Source organism: Arachis ipaensis, chromosome B2, assembly GCF_059453495.1.
Source record: "Arachis ipaensis isolate K30076 ecotype BB chromosome B2, ASM5945349v1, whole genome shotgun sequence".
Classification (NCBI taxonomy): domain Eukaryota; kingdom Viridiplantae; phylum Streptophyta; class Magnoliopsida; order Fabales; family Fabaceae; genus Arachis; species Arachis ipaensis.
The window spans coordinates 116,178,290-116,200,539 of NC_142437.1; the positions used below are offsets into that span (position 1 = coordinate 116,178,290).

At 33.8% G+C, this 22,250-nt stretch overlaps 3 protein-coding genes, 1 long non-coding RNA gene and 1 pseudogene across 7 annotated transcripts; 2 read left to right on the plus strand and 3 right to left on the minus strand.

Annotated features, from left to right (window-relative positions):
• Positions 1–2,269: 2,269 nt before the first annotated feature.
• LOC148575329 (uncharacterized) lies at positions 2,270–2,632 on the minus strand. The gene has a single exon (XM_088506173.1). It carries the CDS (start codon positions 2,630–2,632, stop codon positions 2,270–2,272), a length of 363 nt encoding a protein of 120 aa, XP_088362299.1.
• A 1,818-nt stretch (positions 2,633–4,450) lies between these two features.
• LOC107625947 (uncharacterized) lies at positions 4,451–10,870 on the plus strand. Of its 3 annotated transcripts, none has more exons than XM_088503925.1 (10): positions 4,451–5,571; positions 6,638–6,695; positions 7,207–7,542; positions 7,814–7,936; positions 8,237–8,384; positions 9,067–9,156; positions 9,342–9,396; positions 9,526–9,648; positions 10,282–10,338; positions 10,440–10,870. In XM_088503925.1, the coding sequence occupies exons 3-10, from the start codon at positions 7,322–7,324 to the stop codon at positions 10,577–10,579; spliced, it is 957 nt and encodes a 318-aa protein (XP_088360051.1). In that variant the 5' UTR covers positions 4,451–5,571; positions 6,638–6,695; positions 7,207–7,321; the 3' UTR covers positions 10,580–10,870. The 3 variants fall into 3 exon arrangements, with proteins under 3 accessions (XP_088360051.1, XP_088360052.1, XP_088360053.1); XM_088503926.1 differs by having other exon boundaries at positions 7,230–7,542; XM_088503927.1 differs by having other exon boundaries at positions 7,345–7,542.
• Positions 10,871–11,041: 171 nt separating this feature from the next.
• LOC107627809 (uncharacterized) lies at positions 11,042–13,524 on the minus strand (annotated as a pseudogene). The gene is made up of 2 exons (XR_015904908.1): positions 11,602–13,524; positions 11,042–11,521 (listed from the first exon to the last, which is right to left on the minus strand). The product of XR_015904908.1 is annotated as an uncharacterized LOC107627809 (transcript).
• Positions 13,525–16,208: 2,684 nt separating this feature from the next.
• On the minus strand, positions 16,209–19,221 carry LOC107627810 (uncharacterized). The gene is made up of 2 exons (XM_088503924.1): positions 16,868–19,221; positions 16,209–16,785 (listed from the first exon to the last, which is right to left on the minus strand). The coding sequence occupies exons 1-2, from the start codon at positions 19,044–19,046 to the stop codon at positions 16,436–16,438; spliced, it is 2,529 nt and encodes an 842-aa protein (XP_088360050.1). The 5' UTR covers positions 19,047–19,221; the 3' UTR covers positions 16,209–16,435.
• Positions 19,222–20,610: 1,389 nt separating this feature from the next.
• LOC148575330 (uncharacterized) lies at positions 20,611–21,068 on the plus strand. The gene is made up of 2 exons (XR_015904910.1): positions 20,611–20,668; positions 20,770–21,068. It is a non-coding gene; the product is annotated as an uncharacterized LOC148575330 (long non-coding RNA).
• Positions 21,069–22,250: the final 1,182 nt, after the last annotated feature.

Genomic DNA, 22,250 nt, shown 5'->3' on the forward strand with positions numbered 1-22,250 from the left:
AGAATGGTGAAAGTGAAACTTCAGAATGAATGAGTGAAAGTGTGTAACTCAGATGGTGAGTGTGGGGCTATGTTGGATGCTTCCTCTGCGCGACACGTGTCCTCCCTGTCACTAATCGGACCGTGCGTTTTGAGGGATGCAACTCGGACCGTTCGTTTTGAGAGATGCAAGTCGCAGGGTCCGAGTTCTGCTTCCTCTGATCCCACAACGAGGCGAAACACCTCTTCTCCCCGTATGCGAGTTCAACACATACTTTGCTTCCATATACAAATTAAAAAGCGTTTTCTTATAACTCGACTAATAATTCAGGTCGGCGTATAGGTAATTCCTCACGTGTATATCTTGTACGTGAAATTTGGATTCTCTAAATTTTAAATTTTTATTTTACAGGATAAAGTGTGATTTTTGATCATTATTTTATAGGTGGAACCAAAAAAAAATATGAAAGAAAAATCATTTAAAGGTGAGAGATCACACTTTATCTTCTAAAGTGAAATTTAAAATTTAGAAGATCCAAATCCTTGTAAGTATACAGAGATATAGTATGAAAAAAAAAAATTCACCATGTGAGTTCTTTTTATTATTATTTTCTTTTCTTTGTTCCTTTTTTTTTTCTTAAACAATGAGTACATGTATGTGAGTGTCTTCCTGAAATATAAGATAAAACAAAAAGTAAACAACTCATCTGAGCTCTCCTAGTTAAATTGTGCAAAGAAATGCAAAGAATTTCTGAGATTAAAAAGTTAGTAAAATAGAAAAGTAATATTTTAATTATTTTTAAATTTATAATTTTTATTACTTGTAATTTTATTATCTTGATTTTAGAATAATTGAAGTTTTATTTTATTATTTTATCAAATTTTTAATTTAAAAAAATTGATCTGAATCAAAAAATAATTTTAAACAAAAAGATGTGTATTATCATTTATTTGAAAATATTAAAAAAATAAATTATTATTTTTTATGTGTCTGACATCAATTTAAATATTTAAATAATGGTGACCATTTAAAAAATGTAACACTTATTTGATTATATTATTATGTCATAATAAAATAATCAAAGTCTACTATAGACCAATAATTAAATCTGTTTATAGTAGTATAATAAAAAAATTATAAAATATCAAATATATATTTTTATACACGATGATTAATTTTTTTTCGTACAGATTTCCATTATAAAATATTTAATAATAAATTTTAATTTAATTTATAATTTTTTAAATATTTTTTATTATATTTAAAATAAAACTATAAAATAAACTAATTTCTCAAAATATAAAAATTTTTAAAAGACTGTTGTATTTGAAAAAATAAAAAATAAAAATAAGGGTAAAATTAGAGCAGTTAATATGGGTTAAGTTTGTTCAATCAATCTGTTTATTCAATTAAAGGAGACTCAATCTACCAGATTTAATCAATCCCTAGCAAATCCATTTTCAACCCAAAAAAATTGCAGATAGGGGTAACGGATTTTTTTAAATAAATAAAATAAATATTTATTTATAAATATAGATAATTTGAAGTGTTTTTATTGATTTGCATCGCATTAATGTGTACACTGTAAATGAGATAAAAAATATTTATCGTTTTATATATCACATTTGCATACGTGTTATAATACGTAATTTATTTCGTTTACAGTATAGACAAGATATACACACATTTCATTTATAGTGTGTAACACGCATCTTGGGGATTCTCTCCCTGTTCTTCTTAACAGCAGCTAGCAGCCATTGAGAAAACCAATTATCGACTGTCATTTGTGCCTATACCTCTCTGCCTTTTCTGATGAACAACTGCTGCAGCCTATCGTAAGTGTATCGAATGATGGCTGAAATTGGTAAATACTGCGTACCCTTCAGAACTGCATTCATGCATATAAAGAGGTTAGTTGTCATGTGTCCAAACCTTTGTCCGCTATCATAATGTTGTAACCATATTTTTTTTTTGTTGAATCTACCGACCTAATCTGCCATCTTACGCGACAAATCTCTCAAAGCACCCATGTAGTCATTTACTACTCATACCCAACCTTACTTGAACTATAAGCAACATTGATGAGATATCACTTTTCCTCGACAGATTTGAAACAAGACATAAAGTTCGCGGCCATATGCTTGACACAATAAGTATGGTACATGTTAGGAGGCTTCCAACCACTATCATCGACTCTAAGTGTGGCCTTAATCGCTTGGGATCTATCAGATATGATCAAAAGTCCTTCTTGTGGTGTCACATATCGTCTCAAGTTGGTAAGGAAGAAGGATCAGGACTCCATAGTCTTAGATTCGACAATTACAAATACCACAAGAATGATGTTACTGTTACTGTCTTGTGCCATTGTAATTAACAACACACTGCTGTATTTGCCATACAGATGCATGCCATCGACGAAGATGAAGGGCTTGCAATGCTTGAAAGCCTCCACACAGGGAGAAAAAGTCCAGAATACCTTATCAAATTGGTCGTAGTCATGTATCATCAAGTTCCCATCATAGTACGGTATCGTTCTGAGATCACATATTATTCTGGGACAACAAATCTGCAATGCTTGAAGCAACTTCGCCACCTTATTATATGACTCCTCCCAATCACTGTATTTTTGCGCAATTTCCTTTTGCTTCGCCATCCAGACCTTTTTGTATGAGGGTTTGAAGTGATATCTTTGCCTAACTACACATTGTACTATATGAAGGACAGGATGACACTACAAATGAGGTTACTATCCAACTGTCGATGGTCCTGGGATATAGTGGGGCTAAACAGGTGTGCATACAGCCAAATTTACGCACCTCCTTAACGAAATAAAATATAATCGGTAGGCATTTATAACAAAAATAATCATGATAAATAAGAATATACACTATAATTAAACTTGACCATACTAATATCCGAGATTCTGTCGTAGGGCAACACGGAGACTTCAAGGACATTCTGCTGCAAATTGCCTGCAATGCACATGGTATTTTGATCTATCCAACTCCACGACTTGGTACTTAACATTTTTCTGAATGCTATAATTCTTCATCCCTTGCATGACTGTCTTTCCGCTTTTGAATCTGTGACCAATACGAAACTCCACACCACTGTCTATGTTATAATCGTCCTTACCCATATTGAAAAATGGGGTTTCCTTGTACACCGCGTCCAGATCCAATGTATGATAGTAACTGGGTACAGCCAATAAGGCCGGAATTGGTTCCGGGGCATGCAAAAGATACCAAACTGAAGAGCCGACCGGAGTCTTTGGTACAAACTCCTCCTCCTCCTCCTCCTCATCATCATCATCAGAAGAAGAATCACTATTATTGCTATCGGTAATATACTCCTCATCGGACTTCTCACCGTCCACGTCTATGTCTACCGCTGGACTAGCACAGTAAAGCGGCGGTGGTGCAAGAGGTGAGTCATCTTAGACAAAATTTGAGTGGTCAGATCCACCACCACTACCACCACCAATCTCCGCAGAAAATTCCATAATTTGTTCTGGCATGATTCTCCTGTGGATATCAAACATGAGGCGCACATACTCATCGCCATAGAGGCAAAATAGACAAAACCGAAAAATTCTATTTTTATCGGTACTAGCAACCTATACTCAACTCTTCCAACCTCTTTTGTCCCATTAACACCGAAGTGAGTCAATATTAAACTCTTTAGTTCAGATAAAGAATTTACTCTTTGAGTACGTAAAATAATAGGATTATCACACTCAAATATAACTCCAGTGTCACTGTTTTTCATATGACAATTGGGATACACACTTACAACCACATATTCACTACCACTAGACATTTTTACTTAATTTTTGGAAGAAAAACAGAGGAGAAGAAGAAGTGAAATGTTTGTGAAAAATATAAATGGTTGCAAATTCTTTTATAGTTGCTCGAAATTTGTCGAACTTTATTTCATTTACAGTACGAACGTCTCCTACATCTTATTTACAGTATAAACGAAATAAGTGTGTGTATATCTCGTTTATACTGTAAATGCAAATGTGATACATGGGAGAGAACAATGAATACGTATCTGTAAATGAGATATATACTCATTTATTTCGTTTACACTGTAAATAAGATAATTAGATAAGTAATGCGATACAAATGGATAAAAATACTCCAAATTAGTTATATCCATAAATAAAATATTTATTTTATTTATTTAAAAAAAATTGCAGGGACAGCCTGTCTTCTTTTTTTTATTTTTCGCTTTTTCTTAAAAAATATGCAAGAGTTTTTTTTTTTTTTTTTGGTAACATGCAAGAGTTTCAAATTGCAGTTTAACCCAACCCAATAGCTAGTCGGACTCGCACAGATTAACCCATAAACCCAATAACCCGTATCCAACAAAAAAAAAGATTTACCCAACCCAAATAATGACCCGACATGGTTTAATTATACATTACTGAGTGCTGACTTCATTTAATTAATTCCCAATTTGACAAGAACTGCGCTGTGTACACGACTGAAACAGAGCTGCGCCTGAGTGAGGTCCGCTGGCCCGCCGTCGCTCGCCGTCGTCCGGTACTCTTCTTCCTCATTGGCTCATCGCTCACTCTGCCGTGAATCCTCCTCGTTGTTGCTGCGTTTTCGTCTCCACCGTCATTGCTCCCTGTCGCCGCCGCTTACTCCTTCTCTCGCCGCTGGCTGAGTTTCTTGCTGCTGGCCTGCTGCTGACTCCTTCCCTCCGCCGCGCAGTGCTCACTGCCGACTGTAATCACTGCTTCTTCCTCGTCCTCCAGGAAAGTTTTTCCTTTTTTTTTTTATATTTTCCTTCGATGGATGAAAGACTTCGGGATTGCATTGCTTGCTTGCTGCTTTTGTGATCTATTTGCATGCTTTTTGTAATCTCTTTAAACGTTTACTTTTCACTTTGGTATTGCTTCTTGAGAGAATTGTGAATCTGTGATGTGATTTGACCAATGTTCTGAAAACCGGACCTACCGGCCGGTCGAACCGGTTAAACCGGGAAACCGGTAGAAAAAACGGTCCGGTCCAGCATGCAAAACCGCAAAATTAAAAACCGTTCAAGAACCGATGAATCGGCCGGTTACCGGTAGGTCGGACCGGACCGGAACCCGGCCGGTTTACATAAAACGACCTCGTTTCCTTCCTTAAAAGAGAAAAACTTGCACGCGTTATCTCCCATTCCCCCTTCTCCAACTCCTTCCTTCAGCAAACCCTAGCCTCCACCAAAGAAAGCAAACCTAGTCTCCACCAATAGTTGTCGCCGTCTGTCGGAGTGAGAGACTGCTGCCTCCGTCCATCGCACTCAAGAACTTCCGTCTTCGTGCTCTCGGGCCTCTCGCCGGATCCTCCACGTCGGGTGCTCGCATCTCGCCGTTCTCCTCTGTGCTCGGCTGCTCGCGCCTCCCTCCGCCAGTGAGTGCTCGAGCTGTGCGTGTTGGTTGCTGCTCGATTCTGCCTCCCAGTCTCACTCGAGTCTCGTCTCAGTCACTGGCATCTCGTGGTTCGTCTGTCTCGTCGCCGGCGGCAGAAGCAACTCGTGGGGTTGTCTCTTGCTTCTTCGCCTTCCGTGGGGTGGTCGCCGACTCGCCGTCGACCGTTGGTGAGTCCCAGCACCATCGCTTCCCTGTTCTTTCTTTTCAGATTTCCCTTCTCCCTGTATTCTTGCATGTTGCTGAATTGCTAATCAAATTTGCCTTGTTGCTAATCTAAATGTTGCTGTAAATCGGGACTTTACTTGGATTTGTTAAATTTGTTGCTGTAACTTGAATTTGTTGCCGAATTTGTTGCTTCCCAGTCACAGAATCAGAACAGAATACTCAGTCAGTGCTTGGTTGATTGGTTTTGCTCACTGATTGTATTTGATGATAAATTTTAAATCGATAACTTTTAAATTTTAAATTTGCACTGCGTGTTACTGATTCACTGTTGCTTCAGTACTTTTTGTTGTTGTTAATCATTGTGATGAGCTTTATTAAAATTGGGTTGAAAACTGTTGAATCTTTTTTCATTTTTAATTGTTCTTAACTTCTGTAATTATTTAGTTGAATAACTGATGTAATTATTGAGTTCAAGAGATTGAGTTTTTGATTTGCAAGGTTATTTTTGGTTGATTTTTTATTTAATTTGATAATGGTGTTTATGATTGGGGTTATCTGGTTTTCATTCTTTTTGAATTTGAAAATTCCTCCTACTTCAAACTGCTTATGCTGCTTTTCACTATTTCTGGTGTGTAACTTGTATACTTCTGCATGATTCTCTTTTGATTCCACACAAAGTTGATGAAAAAAACTGATTTTGTTATCTGGGGTAATCTTATTCTGTTTCTATCTATGTTTTCTTGCTAATGGAACATTCTAGTCTAGTTGTTTAGTGATCAGAATGTTATTCCTTCTTAGCTTCATGGAATGAAAGAGAAACTACATTGCATCCTCAGAGTCAGAGGAATCAAAAACCATTAATTAATTTATATATTATTCATTTTAGTTTTATGATTCTATCAATTTGGTTGTGTACTTATTCTTCTTATTCAGCATAGGAATTTAGCTGTGTACTTATTCTTCTACATTGGCATGTTCATCTTCACTTTGCAATAACAAAAAGCTTCTCATTTGATGATCTATTAACTACCTCATTTTCTCGTACCATTCCTTTTGTTATGGCTTTAGCTGAAAAAATTGGAGGGGCTGGATGAGGAGACATTGATGCCTCAGAAGACATCTTGAGGTTTTGATGATTGATAACTCTTTATGTTGACATTTAATATTTGATATTTCTTTATACTATTTAACTTGAGTTTGTATATTAATAAGATTATATGAATTTGATTGATGATATTAAATGTAGTTTTTTAAATTTGAAAACTATTTTAATATTTATATTATACTATAATATTATACTATAATTATATTTTAGGATGTTTATTTATAATTTTATTATTTTATTTTAAAACGGTTTTTTCGGTTGAATCACTGGTTAGACTGGTTGGATCAGTGAACCAGTAGTTAGAGCGGTTTGATGACCGGTCCGGTTTTCCGAACCTTGGATTTGACTGATTTCTAACATTTTGTTAAAAGAGTGGGGTTTTTATAGTGAGTTAATATGATGACTTTGCCATTATGGTTTGAGTCTTTGAGAGCAGAATGGAATCGAAATATGGAATCAGGTTATGTTTAAAATTTTGGTCCAAAAGTGGTTTTGTTTAAAGTTTAAACGAATGTCAGCGCTCCATTTATAGTTCATTTTTGGCAATTTGAGAAGCCAGCTCGGCTCGGCTCAGTTCCGCTCAGCTCAGCTCATATTCCTATATCGCTCTTCGTTTTGTTTCTGCTGCATCAATTAAATATCCATCCATGTTTGCTTCGGTGAGCGACAGCACTATCCTTGTTTTGCGCCACTGCCGCTTCTTACTTCCACGTCTCACCGCTTCCGTTTCCATTACCGTTACCGTTACCTCACCGTCTCCTCTCTTATTCTCTCCGTCTTCCTCCTCTTACTTTCCTCCAACAATGAACAACAAAAACAGAAACCCCAATACCTCTTCCTTCTCCTCCTACGCTCACTCCTCTTCCAGGTTCTCTCTCTCTCTCTCTCTCTCTCTCTCCAACAAACAATTATCCTTCTTTATAGCTATTATCGAATTAAAATTCGTTTCTTTTTCGTCTTGCTGTTGAAGCTTGCTCAGAATCATTGCGTTTAGCTCAAATTTCCCAATTTTTGCTTCTTTGTTGTTTTTTAATTCCTCTTCCTTTTACTTTTGTATGATAATGGTAGGTTTTTCTAGTGAATGAAGCAGAAAGTTTTATGCTTTTAACTGATGCCATTTTTGGGGTTTTGAGTGGCAGTGGTGGAAGAGGAAGTTCTTTTGATATGAGGAACGACAGGGAAAGAACAAGAGGACGTGGCAGTGGCCGTGGTGGTGGTGGCAGCTCCGGGAAGGATAAAATTGATGCTCTTGGTAGGCTCCTGTAAGCACTAATTTGCTCTTTGCTCATTATTTTCTCTCAATTTTTGTTTTTCTGGGATAGTTCTTGATTTCTTGTAATTGTAGTCCATCAAAACAAGTTTCGGAGAAAATTTTATGTACTTTGTTTGTCTTTCTAATAAAATGAACTATTTTATAAAGTGTAAACTATCTTGTGTAGAGCAACTGCTCATAGGAAATTAGTACGTATGGTTTATGCAATGTACTAATATTATATATCACCCTTTTTCTTTCTAAGGTCAAAGTTAGTGATTTTTGTATGTTTCTCTGGTAATACCTGCAGGACGAGGATTTTGCGTCATATGGCATCTGAATTGAACTTAGATATGCGAAGTGATGGTTATGTCAAAGTTAATGATCTGCTAAAGCTGAATATGAAGACATTTGCTAATATTCCATTAAGATCCCACAATGTTGATGATGTTAGGGAGGTCAGTTTAATTATTCATATATTTTTTTATTTCTTGTTTGTTCTTTGTTATCATTGCCATTTCTATTGTAATTTGGATTATTGTGTTGCATTTTGGAGAAGCATTTATTTGGCTTGGGGAAAATAGCAAAATAGAAAATAGTCACATTATAGATACAAGACAAAAACTCCGGTACCACTTCTATTGTTGTTTAGCATACAAGATAATTACATTGTATTGTATTGTGACTATTGGCATTTTCAACTTGTTATTCTATTTAGCTTTTTATTCCTGTATCTTCTGCATAGAATTTCCTTTTCTAAATCTTTTGTTGCAGAGTCATACTAGTTTGATCTTGTAAAAGCAGTCAGAATATGGTTTTCGGAATTTCTTGATCCATCCCTTCTGCAACTAACAACAGTATAAATCAATAGTTGAATGAATCGGATAGGATTGACATGTTGATTGTAGCTGGTCAAGTGTATCCCACTCTTAATTCTTTACTTACTGCTACATAATATCTGTGGCTTATCTTTTTTTATGAATTGTTATTGTATTTACAACGACTTTTTTTTTTCTGTAAACTGTATTTATTTGTGTTTATTTAGTCACTGAAGTTAAGATTTTAATGTATTCCATTTTCATATGAATTAAGTATTAACTGAAGACCTTTTATTCTAAATGATCTCATGCTTATTCTCAGGCCGTTCGAAAGGATAATAAGCAACGCTTCAGCCTTATAGAAGAGGATGGGGAGCTACTTATACGAGCTAACCAAGGCCATACAATAACGGTAAACTATTCTGTTTTAGTTGAATGTTGAGACATTTAAATTGCTTTTGAAGTTTTTTAAGAAAACCTTCAAACCTTAAGTAACTGGATCTGTACTCTGAAATGAATATATGTTCTCATGTCATTTTATGTTTAATTGATTGTTTGTGGAGTAACTAAAATACATGATTGACTTTTGATCTGCAGACTGTTGAAACTGAAAGCTTGTTGAAACCAATCCTTTCAGCTGAAGAAGTTCCAGGTGAATAATCAATGGAGCTGTATTTCTGTTAACTTTGCTGTCCTTGCGAGTCATATTCTCCAAATGGTTATTTTTCTTCACCCCCACTTTCTATTTTTTGTTTTTTCTTGATTTTGCTACCATATGCAGTTTGTGTGCACGGAACCTACAGAAAAAACTTGGATTCAATTCTAGAATCCGGCCTCAAGCGCATGAAGAGATTGCATGTTCATTTCTCTTGTGGTTTGCCAACAGATGGAGAAATAATAAGTGGTAATGTGATTAGCTATCAAAAATGCATTTAGATTTTTTTTCCCCCTATTTGTTTAGGCATGGTCATTTTCCTTCTGCAGTATTAAGGCTGGCAGTTATGTTATACAGTAGCAAAGGAATACTGATGTCTTGTCTATTGTCATTAACCACTTAATTATTTTAACTTTCGAATTTGAAACATGTTAATATGAAAGTAATTCAAATAATAATTAGTCAATGATCCAAAGTCTGAATAAACTGGTTACTTGGAACAAAATGCCTGTAAACTTCACTTCTTTATTAGTAAATCAATAATGCAATTATGCCATTCAATATTGCCCTCATAAGTACCATAACTAATAATGGTTTGCATTTTTAAGCATTTATTTACCCTTTATCATTTGGTGGGTGTGGTGGTGGCAATTGATTGGAAATCTCTTCTTAGCAATCAGTGTAACATGAGATATTTTTATGGATATTAAAGTACTTGCTTGGACTATTTTACTCAATTTCTTGAGGATATCTTTTCTATCGAATAACTACATCTAGCATCCCTTTAGTTTTAGTTATTCCCTTGTATGCAACCATTTCTAGTTAAGTTTGATTACTTGGTTTTTGTCCTTGATTTCTTACCTAGTTTTCTATTTTGCCCAGGTATGAGGCGAGATGTAAATGTTCTGATCTTTTTAGATGTTAGAAAAGCATTGGAGGGTATGATAATATTCCAATCAAAATTCTTGAAATGCTGAACTTCTTAGTAGTTTGTTGATGATAGTAACTAAACATATATTCCTTTTGCAATCTTATTGCAGAAGGTATGAAGCTTTTCATTTCTGACAACAAGGTTATCTTGACAGAAGGTTTTGATGGAGTTGTACCCCCCAAGTATTTCCAAAAGATAGAATCTTGGCCCGGTAGACAACCTATTCCTCTCCAAAATAATTTGTTGTAGTTGTTTATTGCTGGTTTAGGATTACAGTGTGTGGATTACTGCTTGCCTGATTGGTTGTGTAAACAATGGCAGTTTTTTCAGTCTTTACCACCGTTATTTGGACTTTCTTATTAGAAATTCAATTAGTCCGGCTTGAGAAACTGTCATTGTTTCTTCAGCATGGATGTTTTATACACTTGTTAAATTTAAAACAAAATGGTTAGGACTCTGGACTTGAAATGGTTAAGTCTAACTTATCCTATGAATTGTTAATAAAGTTTTTCCGAAGTTTCAAGTTTTTTGCATGTTCTATATATTAGACCCAAAAAAAAATGTAATGTATGATTTCAGGTAGGTTGATGATCCATAAATTTTCTATTTGAAATCCCTACATGATATTGGTTACCATTAAGATTTAGTTATTTGAGTGAGCAAACTGCATAATTTGAAAGGGAATGCTATAAGTGATAATACAAGGCGAGAAATACATTAAAAAAAATTTTGAACTGGAAGTTGAAAACAAAACAGAAGATGGCTTTCATACATAAAATTAGGGCAATCACATAAGAAAATATGATTAAAAAACCTCCTAATTTTTACCTATTGCGTATATTTCTTGATTCACAAGTTGGTGAATTGAAATACCATCAAAATGCCAAAGCAATGGCGACTTTGAAAACAAAAGCTCATTAGCTATGTCCTGTATTGAAGGTCTTGATTTTGGGTTGGGATGCAAGCATGCCAATGTTAATGTTAGAACAAGTACAATATCCCGCATGTCTTTTCGAAGAAAGGGCAATGGGATACGTGAATCCAATACATCTTTGATCATGATCTTTGGAGATGGTTTTGACATATTGGAAAGTAGTTCCTTAGGATGTTCTCCCATTATTGTTTCCAAAGTCACCACTCCAAAGCTATAAACATCACATTTTGTTGTCACGTTGATGCTGTAAGCCAGTTCTACAATATATCCAAACATTAAATAGGTTACTAATGATATTTCAATAATAAATAAATAAGAGAATAAAACTACCTTTTACCTGGAGCAACGTATCCGGGAGTGCCAGCTAATAGAGTTTGATTAGATGAATCAGAAGAAAGTAGTTTAGCTGTACCAAAATCTAATAGACAAGCTTCTAAATTTGAAGTCAACAAAACATTGGTACTAGTTACATCTCGATGGACAATGGGTGGAGTGCAATGATGGTGCATATGAGTGAGAGCAAATGCAGTCCCATTGATAATGTTTACTCTCTTACTCCAATTCAACTCTTGAGCTTCTTCATCAATGGCTAGGTTATAGAACAAGCTTCCCTTTTCCATATACTCATACATCAAAAACATACAGCTGTTGTGCAAACAAAAACCATAAAGCCTAATGATGTTGCGGTGGCGAATTTCTGTCAAGACCTTGACCTCATTGCTAAAACTCTTGTAAAATGATGGATTTTCAGACTCTGTATTGTGAAGTTTCTTTAGTGCAACATTTCTGCCACTAGGAAGCTGTGCTTTGTAGACACTTCCATAAGCACCTGTTCCAATGCAATACCTTATATCAAAGTCTTCTGTGGCTTTGATTATGTCTTTAAATGCAATTTTACCATCATAGTTCCAAATTGAGAAGATATCCCCATTCTTGCTTCTTTCCTCAAATCCGTACTCTCTTTGGAGGGGACAGAAGACACTGATTCCAAGCCATATGAACACTGTTGTAATGAAGAGGTAATTCAAGGCAGCAAGGGAAACTAGTGCTATGGTACTATATGGAGAAGAGCAAGAGGGTGACTGCTTATTACCAATCAGTGCTTCACTTGGAAAACCACAAAAGTGTGTATCTGGAACAAAGGAATTGTAAGATATATTGAGATATGGAACGGAATGGAGTCCCTCTGGTATGCTTCCTGAGAGGCTATTATTACTGAGGTCTAGGTAAGAAAGATTGCCAATTTGAGAAGGAATATGTCCACTTAAAAGGTTGTTACTTAGCTGCACATAACTGCAATGATTTAGAATACCAAATGGAATTGGTCCCTTAAGGCTATTGTTGGAAATATCTAAAGTTGAAAGCCTAGAGAGTTGTCCAATCCCAGATGGTATAACACCAGAAATATTGTTATTGGAAAGGTCTAAAGCTTTCAAATGGAACAGGTTCTCAAATTCTACAGGGATGGGACCTTCAATATGGTTTGAATCAAGGGACAAAGATTCCAAATCCTCAAGTTGTCAAAAGGTAGAAGGGATTGAACAATTCAGTGAGTTATTTGACAGAGTTAACTGCTCTAAATGCTTTAAGTACCCTAGCCTTTCGGGAATGTGGCCTTCAAGATTGTTTGAGTGAAGAGAAAGTTGAGCCAAACACTTCAACTGGCCAAAAGTGGAAGGAATAACACCTCTAAGAAAATTGCTAGCAACATTAATTAACTTAAGTTGAGTGAGATTTGAAATTGAAGTAGGCAACTCACCTTCAAGATAGTTAGAAGAGAGATCAAGATACATAAGCTTTGTAAGAGTGCTTATTTCACTGGGAATGGTTCCCTTGAGTTCCAAACCAGTAAGTTCTAGACGGATCAAATTGGGGAATGCAGTAAAATTGAAGTTCCTCAATTCAGATGGAGGGATAAAAAAATAAAGCCTTGTTGAAATCTCTATGACACTTCCAGCGTCATTGCACACAATACCAGTCCAGTTACAATGTTTTGAGATGTCGCGACCTTCTGTCCACCCACTATGGAGCAAGGCCTTTTGTTCCTCGTTCGAGGAATTTGATGCTGCCACCATGGTGTTGGCACTCATAACGGTTAGGACTTAGGAGGACTAAGGCAAACAAAGTGTCAACAAAGATAAGCTTCATTAATGCAAGTAAAATGCAACCTGAGTTTGTCATGTGTGTATCTAAATTTCACTCTATTCTCTTAATTGTTGTTGCACATATATAATAAGGAGTAAATGAACAAAAATATATATGAAAGAGTTTGGAGTGGACAGAAGTACATGTAAAAGAGCGTAAATATCAAAGTATACTCGAATATTGTTTTTGATGAATAAAAGTGTCTATTGCTGAATTTGTAAGATTTGGAGTATATTTTTGTAAGTGCCATGCTGTAAGTGGGTTTCAGGAATTGTTTTCGTCCCGAATATGTCTAAAAGATAAGAAAAGATGACATGTGTGTACCATTTCATTATTTGTCGTTAAACTTGTATTAGTTTTTTTTTTTTTTGGTTTACCCAAACGGTATTCCCCAACCCGACAGGTTAAAGACATCTAAGCTCCATTTAAGGGTCTGCCGCTGGCCAATGAGTTGCTGTATGCACAAGAGCGGACGAGTGAGCTGACCACTCGACCAACCCAAGTTGGTTATTAAACTTGTATTAGTTGATTGAAAGAAACGGTGAGAATGTGACACATATAGAAAATATGGTTGGAGAAGTTGCTAGGTTCCTTCGCAACCACTTAAGAGAATGACTAATAATTAATACTAGCTTTAGACTCAGGCATTCCCGGGAATAAAATGGATATACATTTTATAAAATATATAAATTAATTTAAAATTTAATTATTATAAAATTAAAAAATGTATATATAAATTGGACTTTAAATGAAATTACAAAAATATTTAATTTAAATTTATTTATTTAATTTTATATTATTATTATTTTTATTTTTAAACAGTCAGTTTTGTTTTTTAGATTATATTTAAATACTATAGTACAAATATAAAATTATTAGATAAAATACAAGTTTGAGTATAATGTTTTAATAGTTAAAATTAACATTCAATTTTTTTATTTTGTTTTTCATGTTTCACAATAATATGATGTATTTTCATAAATATTATAATTAAATGATATTAAAAAATATAAATTATTGAAAAGAAAAAAAAAACGATATATAGATGATATAACTAATGAATATAATTAGACCAAAAATAAAAAACTATAATAAAATTATAAAGGACATGATATATAGTTGAAATTAATATTAAATGTTCTAATTTTATTTTTTATGACTTGCGATAATACCATGTATTTTCAACAATATTACAACTAAATAATATAGAAAATATAAATTGTTAAAAACAAAAAAAGAATGATATATGAACGATATAATTAATGAACGCAATCAAACCAAAAATGAAAAAACTAAAAAGAAATTGTAAAAGTCTAGTGTTTTAGTAATTTATCAAATGAATACAATTAAACTAAAAATGAAAAAACTAAAAAGAAATTATAAAAGTCTAGTATTTTAGAAATTTATCACCTAATACACATATTTAGCAAATTAAAAAAAAAGAGTTGTAGTCATCAACCAAATTCTTCAAATACTCGTGTAAAATATTAGTAAGAATAGAGAAAAAAATAATAAGAGGCATGATATTATGTGAAAAAAGGAGATAAAAAAGATGTGTGAAGTGAATATTGATTTATATAATAAACATAAGAAAGAGTGAGTATGAAAGAAGATGATGAATTATGTTTATTACTCAATTTATGTCTATTAAAAAAAAATAACATTAACATTGAAACCATATAGAATCCTATATAAAAATAAAAAGTAAGAGAATATGAAAAATATATAGTAACCTAAAAAAATGTTATAAGAGTGAGAAGGAAAATGAAGAAGAATTTTAAGTTATAATTTTATATAATAAACATAAGAATGAGTGAATAGAAAAGAAGAAAATAAATTATGTTTATGCATATTAAAGAGAAATAATATTAGCATTGAAGGCATATAACATTATTTTTTATAAAAGTAAGGAGTAAGAGAATATAAAAATTATAGAGTAACTTGAAGAAAATAAATATTATAAAAGTGAGAAGGAAAATAAAAAAAAATTTAAGTTATAATAATGAGACACATAAAAAATAAAAAAAATAATTAAAAAATAATTCAATTAAATAAATAATAAATAAATTATGTCCATTAATTATTTAAATTAACGTGGCATAATATTAAAAAGTTAGAAGTCTAAGAATATATTGAAAAATATAAAGGCTTGTAATGAATGGTTAACTATTATCCTTCCATCATTTTCTTGAAGAGTTCTTGGTCACCTAATAAGGTATAATGAATGGTTAACTATCATCATCTTTCACTATATATCATTTTGGAAAATATTGTTGAAAACTATGACGATTGACGACCCATTAAGCACGAAATGTGGTCTCCCAAGGAAGGAGTTCAAGATCTTAACCTCAGTGTACGTCTAGTGAAGCTATGTAAGTTGCATCTAAATAATGATGTTCTATATTATATTTTTTTAAACGACGTTTTAATGCTCCAAATATTTAGTTTGACTTAGTATTTTTATATTATATTATTAAATAAATAAGAAGGAATATTTGTACAAGAGCGAAGATAGTTTTGGTGTACGAATGTAATTAGAGGTAATTACATATTATATAATACTATAGAACTAAAAAGGGTTAATATGACTTTAAATAATGCTTTCCATAATAGAAAATATTTTTGTTTTGTAAAACTAAGGAAATTCAATTAAGTTATACGTTGGGGGGAATGTTGAGGCTCTCTCAATTGTTGAACTCTTTCGGCTCTTTTAAGTTGGGTCAACGGGTCAAAAACTAGTTAGTTAGTCAAGAAAATTTCCAAATAGGATTGCAAAATACCTCACGATAGTAATAATAAAAAACAAAAGAAATTTGCTTAGCTTTTGAAATAATATAAATCAAACAATTTGACCAATATAAACTAAATTGAAACGATACTGCTCAACCTGTAGATTAGAACATTGAGGGATGTCATATTTAGTTATATGCCCAAAAGTTCAAGTGTTGCATTATTTTGTGACTCACTAAAACATACAACTTGCAATGCTGCGTATATATGCTACTAAAATACAATCATATGACATGCTAATGCATCAATTGGTAGATTGAGACATCAAAAAAAGAAGAATTCATTGAAGCCTTGGAAGCTGAAAGCTCATTAGCCACATCCTGCATTGATGGTCTGGATTTTGGGTCAGAGGAGAGGCATGCTAATGCTAGCTTTACAACATGCACAACATCTTGCATATCTTTCCGAGATTTCGGAAGTGGAATCCGCGGATCCAACACATCTTTCACCAATAATTGTTGAGTAGATGGCTTTGTCAGAGTGGACATGAATTCTCCTGGGTGATGACCCATCATTGTTTCTAATGCCACCACTCCGAAACTATAAACATCACATTTTGTAGTCACACTCATGGTGTATGCCAGTTCTACAACAAAAACAACCATAGAGAGTTACATAAATGATGATGAGGACAGTGATTTATTCGGATAATTAGAATTAGAAATTACCTGGAGCAATATATCCATAAGTGCCAACTAGAAGAGTTTGGTTAGATGAATCAGGATCAAGAAGTCTTGCTGTGCCGAAATCTGAGACACAAGCTTCTAACTCTGAATTCAGCAGAACATTATTGCTGCTGACATCTCGATGAACAATAGGAGAAGGACAGTGATGATGCATGTGAGCAAGAGCATAAGCTGTCCCTTTGATGATATTCACCCTCTTGCTCCACTTCAACTCTTGTGCTTCCATCTCGTTGGCCAAGTTACAGAACAAGCTTCCTCTTTCCAAGTATTCGTACACCAAAAACATGCATCTGTTATGCAAACAATAGCCATAAAGCCTAATGATGTTGCGGTGGCGAATCTCTGTCAAGACCTCAACTTCATTGCAGAAGCTCTTGTAATAGGATGGATTTTCTGATTCTGTTTTGTGAAGCTTCTTCAATGCAACAGTTTTGCCACTTGGAAGTCGCGCTTCGTAGACGCTACCATAAGCACCGGTTCCAATGCAATATCTGATATCAAAGTCCTCTGTGGCTTGAATGATGTCCTCAAATGCAATTTTGCCATCATAGTTCCAAATGGAGAACAAGTCTCCATTTTTTGTGGCCTTATTTTCAAGCTTGCCATGATGCCTGGCACGGAAAATGCATATTCCAATCCCAACAGAACCCAATGAAATGGTAACGCAGACCACGATTATGACCAAAACCAGTGATCGGCGAAAATGCTTATTATGATGGTCGTTTAAATGACCATCGCAGTCATAATATTCGTTGTCAAGAAAGGAATTGTAATCCAGATAACAGAATGGAATAACAAACTCAAGTTCCTTTCTATTTTTGATACAAAGATTATTGTAACGAACGTCTAAATATGAAAGGTTTCCAAATTGAGAAGGAATGCTTCCACTTAAATTGTTATGGCTGAGATCCACATAACTAGAGTGAATAAAGATAGAAGATGGGATAACACCAGAAATAGCATTATAAGAAAGATTTAAACCTTCTAGATGCAACAAAAGCTCTATTTCTTTGGGGATACAACCATCTATCCTGTTGGATCCGATGGTGAGCACTTCCAAACGGGTCAAGTACCCGATTTGCTCAGGAATTGGACCAGACAAGAAATTTGAACTCAGGTCTAAGGTTAATAAATTTGTTAATTTCCCTATTTCATGAGGAATGGAACCACTAAGCAAATTTGAATCAAGGTGGAGACTTGTCAAACGGTTCAAGTACCCAATTTGCTCAGGAATTGGACCAGACAGGGAATTTGACCTCAGGTCTAAGATTAATAAATTTGTTAATTTTCCTATTTCATGAGGAATGAAACCACTAAGCAAATTTGAATGAAGGTGGAGACTTGTCAAACGGTTCAAGTACCCAATTTGCTCAGGAATTGGACCAGACAGGGAATTTGAACTCAGGTCTAAGGTTAATAAATTTGTTAATTTCCCTATTTCATGAGGAATGAAGCCACTAAGTTTGTTTTGGGAAAGGTCCAACACAAGAAGTTGAGTTAGATTTGCCAGTGTGAAAGGAAGATCCCCATACAGGAGATTATTGGAAAGTTTCATGTGTGTGAGGCTGTTCATTTGACCCAAGATCAATGGAATGCCTTCGCTGAACGCGTTGGCACTCAAGTCCAACGTGACAAGTCTCTCCAGTTTGATTAGTTCTTGTGGAATTGTACCACTAATAATATAATTGTTAGAAATGTCCAACACAAGAAGTTGAGTTAGATTTTCCAATAATGTAAAAGGAAGCTCACCTCCTAAATAGTTGTATGATAGGTTGAGATGTTGTAGCTTCTTGAGACCACTTAGTTTAGGGAACTCACATAACCCCATTTCACTGAGATCTAGATGGACTAGATTTTGAAACACTGAAAAGTTTAGTTTCAAAAAGCAGAGTTGTGTCATGAACTCGAGGGTGAAATTACTTGGAGTTGGAGGTGAAAGCAATGTTATACTTCCAGCTTTGTTGCAGTTGACTCCGGGCCAGTTGCAACGGTTTGAGACATTCTTATGTTGGTTACTCCACAACTCTTTACTAATTGAAAGCATAGCATTGGCTTCTTGATCCAAGGGTGACAATTTGTGAGTTCCAGCATTGGTGGTGATGCCAACAAAGACAAGTGGCACTAACATCAAAATAATAATGCAAGTGCATGATATAGCCATTGGAGTTACAAGGTGTTTGATGAATTAATGATCAAGGTATGTATTCTTCAATTATTATTCCACAACTTAAAGCCTCAGGGAAAGTGGAACAAGGCTACTAATTAGTGTCATTTTCTACAACTTGAAAGCCACGACAATCAAAGTGGAACATAGAACTTTGGTCTTTCCACAATGGAATTCTCAAGTCGTTAGTGGAACATAGAATGAACGTGTAAGTCGGGCAAATCAAGTTCTGCCAAATATATAGTCATACTAAAATAGAGTTCAAGAGGATGGAATGTATACATATATAAATGTCCGTTGATTCTTCCATCATTTTCTTGATGAGTGTTCTTGGTCACCTAATGAGCCTTATAAATCAAGGAATGGTTAAAAAGATTGCCACCATTCGCTATAAATCAATTTTGGAAAATATTATTGAAAACTACGACGACCCATTAAGCACGAAATGAGGGTCTTGCAAGCATATCAAGATCTTAATGCTTCCAAATATTTAATTTGGCTTAGTATTGATGTATTAGTAAGTAAATAACAAACAATATTTGATATAAGCTTAGGCAATTTTGGTTTACGAATATACAATTAGAGGTAGTTATTATATGAGAGTCTAAAATTAAAAGTGCTAATAAATAAAAATCCAGATAGGCAGATAGACTACCGTAAGGCGTATACCTCCAAATGGTTAAGAAAAAAAAGAAAGAAAAATCTAAATTATATATGTTAATCAAACAATTTGACCAATTTAAACTAAATTTGTGTTGAAAGTTGAAACCATACCGTTAAAGGGTGTTACCCTTAATTTATTGCCACAATATTTTTCATTTCTATATAATAAGATTAAGAACATTGAGGAATGTTACCCTTAATTTTAGTCTTAAAATTTTCAATCTTGTATTATTTTGTGACCGGCTAAAACTTAAGTTTAAAACAATAGAACTAAGATGGAAATACATTTGTAAAATGCATGTTATAGTATTGGATTTATTAATTGTAGAAAAATACATTCATATATACAAATATATTAGCTTCAATATCCCCATTGGTGAGGAAACATTGAGGATCCTTGGTCATCAAGTGAGAAGCTGAAGCAAAGGAAGAAGAACTTCAGTTACTCTTTCATCTACAAAGAAGTTGGTTTCAACACATTCCTCAACTAACTCATAATTTTGCTAACTATGATTTCCCAATTCACCCCTCTTCTACACCAACAAATTAATTAAGGTTATGATGCCATTTATTTAGTGATAATGTAAGATTAATTTTCTTAAAAGTTTAATATAATTTCCATGTACTCAAAAAAATAAGTCACTAAATTATTATTTTGATAGTAAATATTTTTATGGAAATCTCTTAGCAATCAGGGTAACATGAGATATTTTTATGGATATTAAAGTACTTGCTTGGACTATTTTACTCAATTTCTTGAGGATATCTTTTCTATTGAATAACTACATCTAGCATCCCTTTAGTTTTAGTTATTCCCTTGTATTCAACCATTTCTAGTTAAGTTTGATTTACTTAGTTTTGTCCTTGTTTCTTACCTAGTTTTCCATTTTGATTCCCAGGTATGAGGCGAGATGTAAATGTTCTGATCTTTTTAGATGTTAGAAAAGCATTGGAGGGTATGATAATATTCCAAACATAATTCTTAAAATGCTGAACTTCTTAGTTGTTTGTTATTAATAGTAACTAAAGATATATTCCTTTTGCAATCTTATTGCAGAAGGTATGAAGCTTTTCATTTCTGACAACAAGGTGATCTTGACAGAAGGTTTTGATGGAGTTGTTCCCCCCAAGTATTTCAAAAAGATAGAATCATGGCCTGGTAGACAACCTATTCCTCTCCAAAATAATTAGTCGTAGTTGTTTATTACTGGTTTAGGATTGCAGTGTGTGGATTACTGCTTGCCTGATTGGTTGTGTAAACAATGGCAGTCTTTTCAGTCTTCACCACCATTATTTGCACTTTCTTATTAGAAATTCAATAGTCCGGCTCGAGAAACTGTCATTGTTTCTTCAGCATGGATGTTTTATACACTTAATTGAATTTAAAACAAAACTAGAATGAGACTCGCGCGATGCGCGGCACGGTAAATTAATGATAGTATATAATAAATATTAAAAATTGTTATGTTTTGTAGAAATAAATTAAATACGTATAAATTGAAGTTAAATTTAAAAAGTATTTTATTTTAAATAATTTGTAGTACAAAAGATTTGGATGTTGGAGTTGTACAAAGTAACATTTTTATTTGGTGGTTTGATTTTTGCATTTGTTTTAGTTGATGGACTTAGTCATCTTATGTGACGCTCGTCCTCCTTTTTTTGTTGGTTGTTAGAGTTGGTGCTTTCTTCTTTTTGTCGTAGGTTCTTGTGAAGATATGTTCTTTATGAATTGTTGAATTTGATGCTTATTTGGTTCCATCTTTGTATGTATGTTCTTCTTCTAAAGATGTGTCTTGAATTTGTATGGTTTTCTTTCTCCTTAATCTCTTGATGGGGTGGTGCTTCAATGTCATTATTTTTCTGAAATGTTATTAGATTTAAAGCAGTTGTGCCCAATAAATTTTTTGCGTCGCCATCAAATAGTACAAAAAATGTTGTAACACTTTGATCTAAAACCTTTAATTGAATTCTGAACCTAAAATAAGTATTGGGCTAACAACTAATAATTTGATAGATGAGATTATGAAAAGTATATAGAGTTACCTTATTGTTGGATATTGTGGTGTTTAATTTGATTACATGTGCCACAAATGTAGTTGTTTCTTTTTTTATATATGCTTTCTTCTGACACTTTTTACATTTAATACAGTTTCATCCTAATTTGTCATCAATTTCGTCTATAGTTGCTAAAATTGTGAAGATCTTTTTCTATTCCAATATTCAATTTAGGTTATCATTAGGTATATGGTATTTGAGGAAGTATGAATGTATGATGCATGTTGTGATTTTTTTTTTGTCATACCTGATCATTAGATTCTCATTGCATGGCCATTATATCTAATCGTTCTGCTCTAAAAGAATGATGCTCTATTGAGTAAGTTTAAGATGTGCAGTTCGAAAATAAATTTTTTGTGCTAAATTTGATGTTATGTGAAGGAATAGTGATAAGAGACTTATATATGTAGTTTAAATGGTATGTGTTATAACCGAAGAGAGAGGAAAAAAAAAGGGATGGAAAGCACGTGGGGGGCACATGCC

What these genes read in the sequence shown, in the direction of transcription:
- LOC148575329 (XM_088506173.1), bottom strand. Translation starts at nt 2,632, where the DNA reads ATGGCGAAGCAAAAGGAAATTGCGCAAAAATACAGTGATTGGGAGGAG.
- LOC107627810 (XM_088503924.1), bottom strand. Translation starts at nt 19,046, where the DNA reads ATGGCTATATCATGCACTTGCATTATTATTTTGATGTTAGTGCCACTT. An exon ending in TTATGGATATATTGCTCCAG is followed by an intron (nt 16,786 to 16,867) that starts GTAATTTCTAAT and finishes TTTTTGTTGTAG; the next exon opens with AACTGGCATACACCATGAGT.
- LOC107625947 (XM_088503925.1), top strand. Translation starts at nt 7,322, where the DNA reads ATGTTTGCTTCGGTGAGCGACAGCACTATCCTTGTTTTGCGCCACTGC. An exon ending in GATGCTCTTGGTAGGCTCCT is followed by an intron (nt 7,937 to 8,236) that starts GTAAGCACTAAT and finishes TAATACCTGCAG; the next exon opens with GACGAGGATTTTGCGTCATA. An exon ending in AGATGGAGAAATAATAAGTG is followed by an intron (nt 9,649 to 10,281) that starts GTAATGTGATTA and finishes TATTTTGCCCAG; the next exon opens with GTATGAGGCGAGATGTAAAT.